This window comes from Periplaneta americana, chromosome 1 (assembly GCF_040183065.1).
Source record: "Periplaneta americana isolate PAMFEO1 chromosome 1, P.americana_PAMFEO1_priV1, whole genome shotgun sequence".
NCBI lineage: Eukaryota > Metazoa > Arthropoda > Insecta > Blattodea > Blattidae > Periplaneta > Periplaneta americana.
In genome coordinates, this window is record NC_091117.1 from 85,771,004 (window position 1) to 85,785,012 (window position 14,009).

The 14,009-nt window shown below is 35.8% G+C and overlaps 1 protein-coding gene across 1 annotated transcript in view; it reads left to right on the forward strand.

Moving 5' to 3' along the window:
- LOC138709099 (phospholipase A1-like) overlaps positions 1-14,009 on the forward strand; it is a 66,017-nt gene that overhangs the window by 22,915 nt on the left and 29,093 nt on the right. The window contains exon 5 of the mRNA XM_069839635.1: positions 362-489. Within this exon, the coding sequence (XP_069695736.1) occupies positions 362-489 (128 nt within the window). The remainder of the gene's footprint in view (positions 1-361; positions 490-14,009) is intronic.

The window sequence follows — 14,009 nt, forward strand, 5'->3', positions numbered from 1 at the left end:
AATTTTCACTTTCATTGTAGTACTTTTTTCTTTCTTTCTTTCTTTGTGTTAAGCTCCATTTCCTTCTCTACTTTTCTAGTTCATTTAAGTGTATTAACAAGACTGTAATTAATGGTGTACTAAACTTCCTCTGACATTCCTTTGAAGCTGGAACAGGCGTAAGTAATTACACCCTGCATGGTAATGATGATGATGATGATGATGATGATGATGATGATGATGATGATGATGATGACGACTTAACTTCCTTCCTAGAAAATAAAATAAACCAAACTGAAAATAAATTAATATAGTTTATATTATATTTTATTTTTTGGTTAATTACAGGAATCAGTCTACTAACATTATACTTCCATTGCAGATTTGTGAACTACTTAATCGAGAATAGAGGAACCTCTATAAGTAAATTCCATCTTGTGGGAATGAGCCTCGGTGCACATTTAGCTGCCTACGTTGCCAAGCTATGTCCTGGCGTTTCAAGACTAACAGGTATGATTTTACGGAAACAATTGAAGGTTTTTTTTTAAGAACCATTATTAAAAATGCAAATTTGAGATATTAAATATGATATGGTGAGCGTATTATAGCCACCATCTACTTAATTAGTTGTTGAGGGGAAAAAACCATAGGTCTATGTAATAGAAATTGAAATTTTAATGGTTTACATAAAACAACCATAGTTCAAAAACTTTCTTTTTTTTTTGTGAAAACAGCAATTGTCCAGTCAGGACGATTTACATAATAACCCATTCACATCATATTGAAACATTTATTCATTACTTACTTAATGGCTTTTAAAGAACCCGGAGGTTCATTGCCGCCCTCACATAAGCCCGCCATTTGTCCCTATCCTGAGCAAGATTAATCCAGTCTCTATCATCATATCCCACCTCCCTCAAATCCATTTTAATATTATCTTCCCATCTACGTCTCGGTCTCTCCAAAGGTCTTTTTCCCTCCGGCCTCCCAACTAACACTCTATATGCATACAATTTCAAACTCTAATAGATTGGTAATACTGCTTCTTATGTAAGCGGCAAAAGCCACCTCAGAGAAAAATACTTTAGCACGTGAATTGTTGTATTAGTTATGGAGTCATCTTTAGGTGCAGAAGTAACCCCATGAAAGAAACGTAAGTAACGAAAGGAGAAGAAGTAGGATACAATAAAGAAAAAAGAAGATTAAAGAAGAGTCACACTTCAGCCACAACAGTGCATTCTTTCTTAAAACGACCATTGTCCACAGTTATCTGCATTTACAACACGTATTTCTTTGAGGCAATTTAAGTTAATGTAATACTTCAGTTTTCCCAAGTTTCTAAAACACCTTAAGAAATGGTATAATGAATGTCATACTTTAAGTGTCAACAACACCCATGCCAGATGGTTTTTTGTTTTTCCTGAAAATTTATGTTCTTGGACTACGGTTGTTTAAAAAAACCTTCAATTTTACAGCTAGTCCTTTAAAAAACAGATGTATTAAATCACCATTACCATTAACAACCTGGTGCTCTTCCCAATTTGTTTTAGGAATTTCACATATTCTTATTTGTTTATTTTACGATCTTTATCAACTACGATGATTATCTAGCTTCGGAGTGAAATTAAGGATTCTATCGAAATGAGTCCAGGGTCCAGCGCCGAAAGTTACCCATGTTGTATCAGCGTGCCTGAGTAAAACCCAGGAAAGGAAAACGGATCGTAACTTTAGGTATTTTTGGCTGCCTTTCACAAATAGTATAAAGTAAACACCATAATAATTATAACAATTTAATATTAACAAACTGAGAGAGATAAGTTAATGTAAAGATACAAAAACAAAGAATTATAAATCTAATAACAATATAAAGTAGTGAGATAATGGAAGAGAGAAAATTAATGTTTGCCATCAAAATGAATTAAGAATGGCGACGTATCACAGAGTAAATTGAACACTCATTGAAAATACAGTCCGGATAGACTCGGGCTCAAATAAGACATAAAAGTTGTAGTCTCCAACCTTTAGCTGAATTAAAGTTCAAATCCATGGGAAGCACACGATAACCAAGTAAGCCGTTATGTACAGCTGTCAAAAAAAAAAAAAAAGTGGCCGCACTCGTGAACAGCGAATATTTTCAAAGTCCACTTCGGGTCGCGGCGATGTTACACGATGCATGTGCTTGTACAAGCAGTTCCCAAACTATGGAAGTGTTCCATATCTGCGCCTCGTAGGCCAGCGGTAGAGTGCTTGTTTAGTGATTCAAAGGTTGTGGGTTCGGGCCTTCTTCAAGTTTTCATTTTATTTTTTAATCGTTCTTTAGCGATGTAAATGCTATTCAAATTATCATTTATATTCAGTTATCGTTCTTTATGGATATCACGTTATTTATATTTTGTTATCGTTCTTTAGAGATATGAATAAAATTCAAGTCATCATTTGTATTCTGTTATCGTTTTATAACGATATGAAAAACAATTTTTATTATTGTATCTCCAATGGTGGTTAGCCCTATTTTACATATGTATGTTAGGGCTATAGTTTCACACACAAAAAAGATATGCATAAAGAAAAATAGAAAAGAAAATTAAATTAGCTTACGCGATGTAAACAAAACATAAACAAACCGTAAATTAGGCATTGCGATTACAAAATAAATATCAGGTATCAATTTGAAACATACAAAAACATTAACAACACACATACGTAACACTTCTATAACACAAATACGCAGCCTTCCGTACCATACATCATAAATTAATACACAATAGTCATACAAACACAATCAAACTATAATTACGACATTGCGACGACATTAAGCATCACATAACTGACTCACATACATAACAAATCAAGCATCCGTTACAACACATACACTTCAACATAGTAACCACACTTTTAAAAGTTACAAATTTGGCTCCAAGAAGAATAAATAGGACACTGTTACTAATTACTATTCTTCTACAATTTCTTAAATATATCTGTAATAAATCTGTGAAATTCCGATATGAATAATATTCACGTTTTTTATATTGTTATCGTTCTTTAGCGATATAGATAATATTCAAGTTATCATTTATATTCTGTTTTCCTTCATTAGCATTATAAAATAATATTCAAGTTATTTATATTGTTATTGTTCTTTCGCAATATAAATAATCTGTATTTTATGCAAGTAATTATTATAACACAAATAACCATCCTTCTTTGTAAAATAGGTTATTTTATTTAGATAATTAAATAAGTATTATATAATATCTTATATTAATTAAACAAACCGATATTTATCATTTATATTCTGTTATCGTTCTTTAGTGATACTGTATAAATAATATTCTAGTTATTTATATTGTAATCGTTCTTTAGCGATATAATTAACATAAATTTAATATTGGGTTTGGAAAAATCCAGTTGCATAATACTGGTATTAGTTTTTTTTTTGTATTATTACATTATACTATCTTGAACCACAATAAAATGAAAAGGAGTAACGAGGAATTGAACCTGAGACGTTGACATCTAAATTTCGACGTTCGTCCGCTGAGCTACGAGGGCAAAAGTGTGGAAACATTTTCGGAAAAATTGGCCCAATCACACTCTAAGATTTTCTGATGATTCGTAGAAGCTAGTCCAGGATGCGGGGGGCAAAGGCTAATTGAGATTTCCCGGTCTCTGATCGGGTCAAACATCCTGATAGAATTAATATTTAACCCTTGCCGTGACTTTCGGTGAAGTCCGGAGGGCCCAATTAGTCAAATCCACTCTCCTCATCTCCATGCTTGAGTCCCCTGGAATTTAATAAGATGCGAAAGAGATAGTGGTGTGCGGAAAGCAACGGGATGTTACCGCATTTAGGCCTATCCTTCCCAAGAAAAACTGCAAACATAAACAAAGGAAGCTTTTAATAGAAGAAGAAGGATATTCTGCGGACCTCTGGAAAAAGAACTAAGGAAGAGACTAGTGATGTGCTTTGTGTGGAGTGTGGCATTGTATGGGGAAGGAACATGGACATTACGACGAAATGAAGAGAAACGAATTGAAGCATTTGAAATGTGGATGTGGTGAAGAACGGTGCGTGTGAAGTGGACAGACAGAATAAGAAATAAAATTGTGTTTGAAAAAGTGAGTGAAGAAAGACTGATGCTGAAACTGATTAGAAAGAGAAAAAGGAATTGGTTGGGTCTCTGGTTGAAAAGAATAATAGAAGACATTAGGATATGTGGATCATATGCGGAGACTAAGAGGAAGGCAGAAAATAGGAAAGATTGGAGATTGCTGGGTTTGCAATGAAAGACCTGCCCATGGACAGAACACTTATGTATGTGGGTATGTTCAGAATGCCTGGAATATCGTGTCTAAGAACAGTCGCTATTTGCAAAGACTAGTCGATTCCATGCCCACTCGACTGCAAGATGATCGAGATAAGAGGAAGATAGACTAAATATTGAATTGTGGCTTTTTGTTTTGTTTTTTGAACGCTTAATTGTTTGAATGTTTTAAGGCCGACGCCAGTAAATTTGTTATGTTTATGCCACGAAAGATATTTTTATTGAGAATAAAATCTTTTTTCTTTCCATTTGCAGCCACAATATCACAATGATAAAGTCATGGCATAATATATTAATGAACCTGATGTTAATTACTAAAATAATCGTAAAAGAGAAAGGAGCCATTATGTATAGTTTGTCTCTCTCAAAAACATAACAAAAAAGAACATAAAAAGCACGAGGTTGTAGTCGAACGCAGGACCTCATGAATAAGAGGCCTGAACGCTACCATTACCGTATCGAATCACGGAATGAATACTTCAATTATAACTGTAGATATCAGGCAACGTGGTCCAACAACATGTAACATCGCCTGTCTCCGAATTATAGCGAAGATACCCGAAGGGAACTTTGTTCCAGGAGAGCGGCCACTTTTTCTTTTGACAGCTGTACATTAATGGCGTTATTTATGAAAGGGCCTAAGTCTTAAATATTATATTGTTAGCAATTAAAGAAAAACTGCTTATAATACGAAATTTTGAAATTAAGGCTGAAATAAAAATTGTATCATAAATTCTACAAAGCATTTAGAGTGTGAAACTTAGTCTCTTCCTATCTAAATCGATGTATCTACACCCGAAGAGCAGTTATTACATTACAAACTCATTTTCACAAAATAATGACTTAGGCCCTTTCACAAATAACCCATTCAAATATTAGATTTTAATTTTTTGACAATCCTAAATAATTCACCATTACATTTAATTGGTGAACTAAATCAGGCCTTCTATTACATACTATTGTTATGGACGTATTTATGTTATTACTTCACCTGTTACAGAGTACAGTAGTGTTACCTAGTTTAGTAACACAAAAACATATACATAAGAAACCCACACAACCTAGATCAGGGGTTCTGAATCTAAGGACCGCGACTGACGCATGGGTACTTGTGGCTTTCGGGTTGGATTTCTGTAGATTCCCGAAAAAGAAAATGAAATTAATAAAAAAAAATGTTAAGAAGGCCTATTCCATATTATAACTAAACCTTTTCAGAACTAAGTCTTTAAGAGCAATAATGAAATACGATGTCTTGTCTCGGTATAATAATAGATTAAATAATAATAATAATAATAATAATAATAATAATAATAATAATAATAATAATAATAATAATTTTCTACAATTATTTAAATGGTATTATTACATCAGCACCTTACAACTTTAAATAGACCCATGGGTCGCACAAGTTGATCGTCTAGTTGACTTTGGGTCTTGGCCAAAAAAAAAGGTTGAGTACGTAGTGAAAAAACGATATCCGATAGGAAATAGCCTCCGTATCACAACGTGAATTACAACGGGTGATCTTAAGTCGGTGTAGAAAAGTATATAGAAAAGAAAGAAAGACAATTTCAAAAACTTATTCAATAAATTAGACAAGTAAAATCTTTGCAGCACACTTTGTCACCGCGAGTAGCCGCGACAGACGGCTTCCGGCGGGCGGAAGACAGCAAAAACACCGCGTGCCGACAGCAAAAACACCGTTCTACGGATCTAATCCATGCTGATCACTGATATTTCTAGTTCTACGTACTCTAATGATCACTACCACCACTGTAGTCAGAATAACAAACATGATTACATAGGTGTTGCAAAATGAAATTGATAAATAATACTAATATCTTGAAGTTTTCCTACGACAATGAAAGAATATATTCGTTCGATTATTTTTGAGAACTTACTTTGGATACGATGGCCACCTTGAAGTTATCTCACTTATAGATTTGACAATAGTATTTTTGTACCGAAGTTTTCTAAGATATGCAAAGTTGTCCACCGCTGTGGAGTGAAGGTTAGCATGTCTGACCGTGAAACGAGAGGGCCCGGGTTCAAATTCTGATTGGGATAAATTTTCTGGTTGAGGTTTCCCCTCAACTCATTAAGCACGAATGCTGGGTGTGATGTAGTTTATGCTGTGGGCAATTTTATTGTTTATGGTGCCTGTATTGTTTGGTTTATTTTTCCTGAACGCACCCTGATCTTCTCCTCAGCTCATTGGAGAAATGACACGCATCGCCGGCCTCGGCTGGGAGACCGGGCTAACGTTCAGTTGGTGAGAGAACTCGACGCAGTTACGACATCAAGAGAGAAACGGGCAGTCTCCCGTCTCGGCCGAGATAGTAGTCATTCATTTGTAGTTATTATTTTATTGAATATTTAGGCACAGGCTATTGTCCTTAAGCTTTTTTGAAAAGATGTAACTGTAGACGCTACAAAAATAAAAGCAGACTAACGGATTGGCAGGTACAGAAAACAATATAATTATTACATTGCCTTTTACTAAATCAGACATGCCCAGCCGGGGCAAATCTACTGTCTTCGCGCTACGAGTTGGCGCGGGGAGTAGATAGGCGGGACGGGGGAACTTTACGCTACATTCTGACCTGAAAACTTTGCCCACTTACTTGGCTACACGGGAACGGAGTCAGACATAAAAGATTCCGCATCTTCGGTGTTGTCGCTATGACTATCATTATCACATTTTTCAACATTTCTGGAGTATGATCTGTCCATGATAATCGTCTGTTTATGTTCCAGCCGTGTATATTAATTCGAATCTCTCACAAAGCCCTTAGCCCCACCGCCCCCATCCTGATGAACAACAATGAGTGTTCTGGACACATTTACGGTAGTCAAAACTCCCGTAACATTTTTATCGTGCCAGAACTTGGGAAACGTTAAATTGGTAGGCCTATCTATCCGCATTTCGTCCAGATACAAAATCGGTTTTTCCACTTTCCTAAGCTTTCTTATTTGCTGTAGATATCTTCACGTATTCTAATTTGCAGTGTTTTCCTCAATTTTTTTGCTGCACACTTCTTCCACCTGATATCCTTTTTCTTCAGTATTCGTCTTAATGTTTTCTTTCATTTCAAATCAATTTTCTCTTGTAAAAGGTAGACGTTTGTTGCAGCTTGGTACTATTTTTTTACTTGTTATTTAACGACACTGTAATAACTACTAGCTTCTTCAGTGTCGATTGAATTGATGATGGCGAGATGGTATTTGGCGAAATGAAACCAAGGATTCGCCATAGATTACCTGACATTCGCCTTCCGCTTAGGAAAACTTCGGAAAAAACCCAACCAGGTAGTCAGCGCAAACGGGAGTCGAACTCACTCCCGAGCACAACTGCAGATCAGCAGGCAAACGCGCTACCTCCTGAGCTACGCCGGTGGCCCTCTTTCTTTTTCAAATAAAAATTTTCAATTATATCTTTTTTGTCAATCTCCCGTCGAAGTCATCTACATTTGCGTTTCGGTAGTCTGGACGTTTCCATTTTTTTCTCCCTCAGGTGTCGACAACGCACTTTCTTCTGTGCAGTCTTTTATTTCATTCCTTATACGCTGTATTGTTCTTGTGGGTAGATTAGAGTACTTTTCTACCTTTGCTTTAGGTTTCGTAAGAGGAATGCAAAGGCACTATTGTTCTTTTTCTTCATCACAGAATTATTTTGCACTTCTAATAATATTCCTTTCTTCGCTATATATTGTCAATCCTTGTTTCCTCTTTGTCGACATATTTACAATAAACAAAAAACTGCTATAAACCTAAATAACAGTATACAATAACATAAATTCTATTAACTATGTTATTATCGACACTATTAACACGAAAAGCAAAGGATAACTAAAGCAATACAAGATTTGTGGTATGCTGAAAACAATTGTCTTGTTGAAACTAATAAAACACTACATTAAAAACCCCACTATTATTTTCAGAAAGTCGCAAAGATTCATAGACACGTAAAGTAGATGTTTGTGAAATAGGAATATTGCAGTGAACAGCGCGGTGCGCATGCGCAACTGTTTCCCCTCCGCCCCATCTAAGTACTTCAGCCGCCTTCTCCTGGCGTGACAACAGTAGTCTTTAAACGAGGCGCAACAGTGACGTAGAATCTCAGAATACCATGCAGGCACACACATCAAAGATATTCTACGTCACTGTAGCACCTCGTTTGAAGGCTAGAGCTGCTCCGGCTTGGCATACCTGAACTAGGCCTACACAGTCAAACATAAAAAACATTAATTTAGTTCTTAATGCAGTGACCAGACAAATACTATTTTTTTTTCATGTAGGCTTACATGTTGTTGTTATTCGTGCAGTATAATTCAGTTTTTCTGAATTAAAGGAAACATGTAAAATAAAAAAAATAATTTAATTGAGCTAACTGAATATTATACTGTACGAATAACATTGTTGAACCCTATACACAGGGTGATTCAGGGCCTCTGCATAAAAACTCTGGGGATCGATAGACCTCGTAATGAGGATAATTTTTCGTAAAAAAACTCTTTTTATCCGATGCTTCGTGTAGTAGCTAGCTACATCGAAAAAAAAAAACAGGTTTTAGTGACATTTGCAGTTAATAAAATTATGAAATGAATTATTCATTTATTTCTTCAACTACCCTTGCGGACAGGTTACAAGTGTCCTGTCATTTTGCTGCCCCGTTTGAATGGAGCGCTCTTCGGAACACGCTTCCACTGTACCCTTCACGATGTGAAGAGACATGTGATTCAACACAACGTTCCAACGCACTTCAACCTGGTTGTACGAGCACATCTGGACAACATCTACGGGAAGCAATGGATAGGGAGAGCCGGACCTGTTGCATGGCCAGCGTGATCACCCGACTTCACGCCTTAATATATATTTTTTTTCTTTTGGGACATGTGAAGTAATACACCACTCGAATTGACACCAGAGAGGAACCGACTATGCCAGTGTCAGCTGCTTTTGATCAAATTCGACACAAGCCGATAACCACTGCTACAACGGTGTAATGAGGTTCAGGGTAGATACTTTGAACACCTGTAACTTGTCAGCAAACATACTTGAAAAATAATTCATATCTTAATTTTTAATGTCACTAAGACCTGTCTTTTTTTCGATGCCGCTTAGCTTCTAAACGAGGCATCGGAGAACATGGATTGTTTTACGTAAATTGATCCTCATTGCGATATTTATCGATCCCCAGAGTCTGTTGCAAAGATCCTGAATCACCCTGTATATCAGAATGAAATGGCAACATAAAATGAGAACCACCACCAGAGCCTCCACCATTGAAATTGTTCTTTTCAAGAACTCTGTAAATATTTCCTTCCTTAGATATTGTCTTACGCAAGCTTATGCATGCGACAATCATGTTTATACGATATTTAATTTCATCTGACCACTTCCGTATCTTATCCTCGCGACTTGCTGTCATAACTGTAACTTCTCAATCAGTTTCCTGTGTTGCAACTACTATTCCACGAAAATGTTTCTCTATATTTTACAGTACCAGTCATTTGCACGATATTGCACATCTTTCATTTTAGAGGCGTCAGCACATATTTAGGGAAAAATTATTAATCATTTATGAAACATACATAAGTAATGTTTGTATATGAATCTTACACAATGCGTCGGCCTCGGTAGGTTAGTTGGTATAGCGCTGGCCTTCTATGCTCGAGGTTGCAGATTCGATCCCGACCAAAGTCGATGGCATTTAAGTGTGTTTAAATGCGACAAGCTCATGTCAGTAGATTTACTGACATGTAAAAGAACTTCTGAGAGACAAAATTCCGCCACATCGGCGACGCTACGTCGTTAAATAAACCATAATTTAATTTATTTGTCTTACACAATGCTTACATTATTACAACGTAAACAACCAATCAGTAAAGCGTTTTAGAAGAATAGTTATTCTTTATTATTCTACAACTTCTGATTGGTTCTTTATGCCGTGGCGCTTAGTTGTAATGAATTTCAAATTAAACTATGTTTCATGGAGAAACACTCAAACATCCAAAAACAGTAAAAATATACAAGTATTTCTCAAGAAGACTCAAAATAGACCTTCTTTCTCTTCACATTTTGTTGCCGCTACTCGGTCACTGTTCTCTTACGACTTCGTACCGCAAACCGATATTCTTAGCTATTGTTTTGTTTGAAAAAGTTGAAAACCATCATTAAGATATTTATAGAAAAATACACCGAAAGAAAACTTCTTTGTACCTAGAATTTCTTGGTATGTTAAATATTACCGGAAAAATTGTTTACCGATGTATACAATTTAATGTGTCAACGACTTTATCTGCATATATGATACACAAGAGATAGGAAGTGTCAAGACGAACACTTCTCCTCTTTTCACATCCTTGAGCATATAGTCACTTCTTATCTAATTTGTGTAAAATGTGGCCAAACACTGGGCTCTAGTAATAGCTGTAGCGAAGGTAACAATTGAAAATCCCCTTCGAATAAGGGTATAACCAACGAATCTACAATACACGATTCAGGAGAAAAGAAAATAATTACAGGGCCATATTTCGTTAGGCTTATATTTACTAACACAACCTTTTGATTAATCAAGAATACAAGTTTTACATATACATCTTGACTACACAACTTTTAACACTATATACTGTAACTTAGGAATAAAGTATTACATACAGAGTGAATCGTAAGTAATGTCATTAATTTCAAGGGGTTATTCTTTGTGATATTTCAAACAAAAACGTTTAATACAAAATTGCTCGATTTTGCTTCCTTTTCGAGAAAAAAATATTTTATATATATCATTTCATAGCGTATTTTGTGAAAGCTATTGAATTATTTCCCAATATTATCAGTCAATCTAATTTAAATAATTTTAGTTTTGTCTTAAATATGCAGAAATTTGATCCGAACAAATTTAAGTTTTCGTTCTGCAAAAGAATTTTAAAACGCAGTGCAGTGTGACAACGATGTAAAGGTTATTATTTCCTGCAGAGAGGCAGATATACGTTGTCGTAGGCCAAGTACCCTGAACAGTTGGCGTGTTCGAGATGACGGTTGAGGAAACGAGAAATGTAAACATAACACACGCGATTGATTTTAAATACGTCTCAGGAAATTTGATTTCTTGTATGTAAGGTTCACCGGTTACCTCTTTAAAATTGAAGTGGGAGGGAACTATAATTAAGTTGATTTGTGTAACGTAAGACTAAGTTTTTCGTATTGTCTGTGTTCACCGACTATTTAATTTAAATTAAATCTAAAGAGTTTAAAAATATTTGTAATTTTGTTCGTTTAACGTAAAATAGCATATCGTATTTGGACCATTCCATGGTAACTCAGGTTACATGTGAGTTTTATCTCAATTTATCAGTTTTCCTACAAGTAATTAAGTTCTGATAATTACAAAATATTTTTTATAACATTTCAAGGACTCTTTTCCAATTTTACAAGTTTTAAATTTATGTAATTACAGCGTAAAATTAATAATATAAATTAATTTTGTATGGTAACTCAGGTTACTATTTTCATGGAATGACCCATTTCTATTTTTGTCTGTAGAGTTTTAAATGTTTTAGAATTTTGTTTTCATAACGTGAATTAAGCATTATTATTGTCTTAGTTCTGTAACCTAGAATATTCAATCGAAATGGGAGTGTAGAAATATTTCTTAATCCTTTAAATTATTTCTGAAATAAGCGTATGTTATTGTCTGTGTTCTCTGGATATTTAATTAAAATTAGATTGTAGAGTTTATTTTCAATTTCTCAAATTTTTATTTAACGTACAGTGAGCAGTGTTAATTCTAACACAGTATACTACAAAAATTAAACTCAATATCATCTGCATTTTTATAAGTATAAAAGCAACGTACTTGGCAATGACCTTCAACTTCTCTGTTCGTAACAAGCCAGGTGAAGGGGCTGTTCAGAGCAAGAGAGACTTACGTATACTACCTAAGGAAAATGTGTATTTGACTTTTTTGTTGCCCTTTACTAAAGGAATCATCCACCAAAATTAATGGCATTACTTATGGTTCAAATGTTAAATGTTATGTTTTATTTAACGACGCTCGCAACTGCAGAGGTTATATCAGCGTCGCCGGATGTGCCGGAATTTTGTCCCGCAGGAGTTCTTTTACGTGCCAGTAAATCTACTGACATGAGCCTGTCGCATTTAAGCACACTTAAATGCCATCGACCTGGACCGGGATCGAACCCGCAGCCTTGGGCATAGAAGGCCAGCGCTATACCAACTCGCCAACCAGGTCGACCTTATGGTTCACTCTGTGTGTGTGTATATATATATATATATATATATATATATATATATATATATATATGTATATATATATATATATATATATATATATATATATGCACAGAGTGTGTGTGTGTGTGTGTGTGTGTGTGTGTGTGTGTGTGTGTGTGTTAACTGAAACTAAGTTTAAAAATACAGAACACAAAACACTCTACAAAAGCATCTCAACACACAAACAAACAATTAAAACCTTACAGATGTATACAAATTCACATGCAATAGCTGCAACAATTCTATATCGGACAGACAGGCAGATCATTTCAAACACATTACAAAGAACACGTCACAGCCATAACCAAACCACACAACACTTTCACATACGCAGAACACATCACAAACGCCAACCACACCTACAGCAACATAAACACAGACATGGAAATTCTACATATCGAACCGGAAAACCAGAAACTAAACACGCTAGAACAATACGAAATATACACATACACAAAAACACAGCCACAACAAATCCTCAACACACAACTCAATTTCAGAACACACTATTTGACTCCACACTACACAACACAACATAAATGCACTCCCACCGGGAGCGAAGACACCGGAAGACGCAAAGACCATGCAGTTCTGAAGATGGCTCCCAAGCCGAAATTAGTCAACTAAGGTATTTTTTAACTTAGTTCAAAATAACACGTGAAAATAAAATGTATATACTTCATTCCTAAGTAATACAAGTTTATTCAAGTATTGGATGCATTCATTTATTGTTATAAATGAATGTTTCAAAATTACTCTTCCACCTAAGTCACATATTTCATTAATTTCGGTGGCTTGCTTTTATGCAAATAGGTACTGCGGTGAATGTTACTTATGTCCCGTCCGCTATAGAGACATAGGCCAATTTTACACTAAACATATTCAGTATAACTTGTTGCTTGTGGGGCATCCCAAACCTGACTGAATGAATGAGTGAGTGGGGGAAGTGGGAGGAGAAACTTTAAAGGTACGTGAAAACACGTCCTTTTTGCAAGGGGGGAGTTGGGGCTGTGAAAAACTGAATATGTGAGCTCCAAGCCTCTTGGCCACTTGTCTCACTTCGGGTTTCGCCGCCCCAGTGAAGGAGCGCTAGAAATTTCTAGTGGGTAAGCCGAAAATGGACGTAACTGATTAGCTACAACATACGGGGGGGGAGGAGGGGCAGAAGTACAGCGACCTGATCCGGAGGAGAGACGCGATGGAGGAGAAGTCTAGGCACGAAACGGTGATAGCCAGTTTGGCTGTTTGAAGATTCGAACGCGTAGGGATTAATCTTACAATAGCCAATTGGCGCTTTGATTATTTTCCTCAGATCAGGAGACCAGCCAATTGGCTCCTTGATGACTCCAGTGATCTGTACAAGGGGACGATTGAACCCTGCCAGGACCCGAGTTCGATGTGAACAATCAT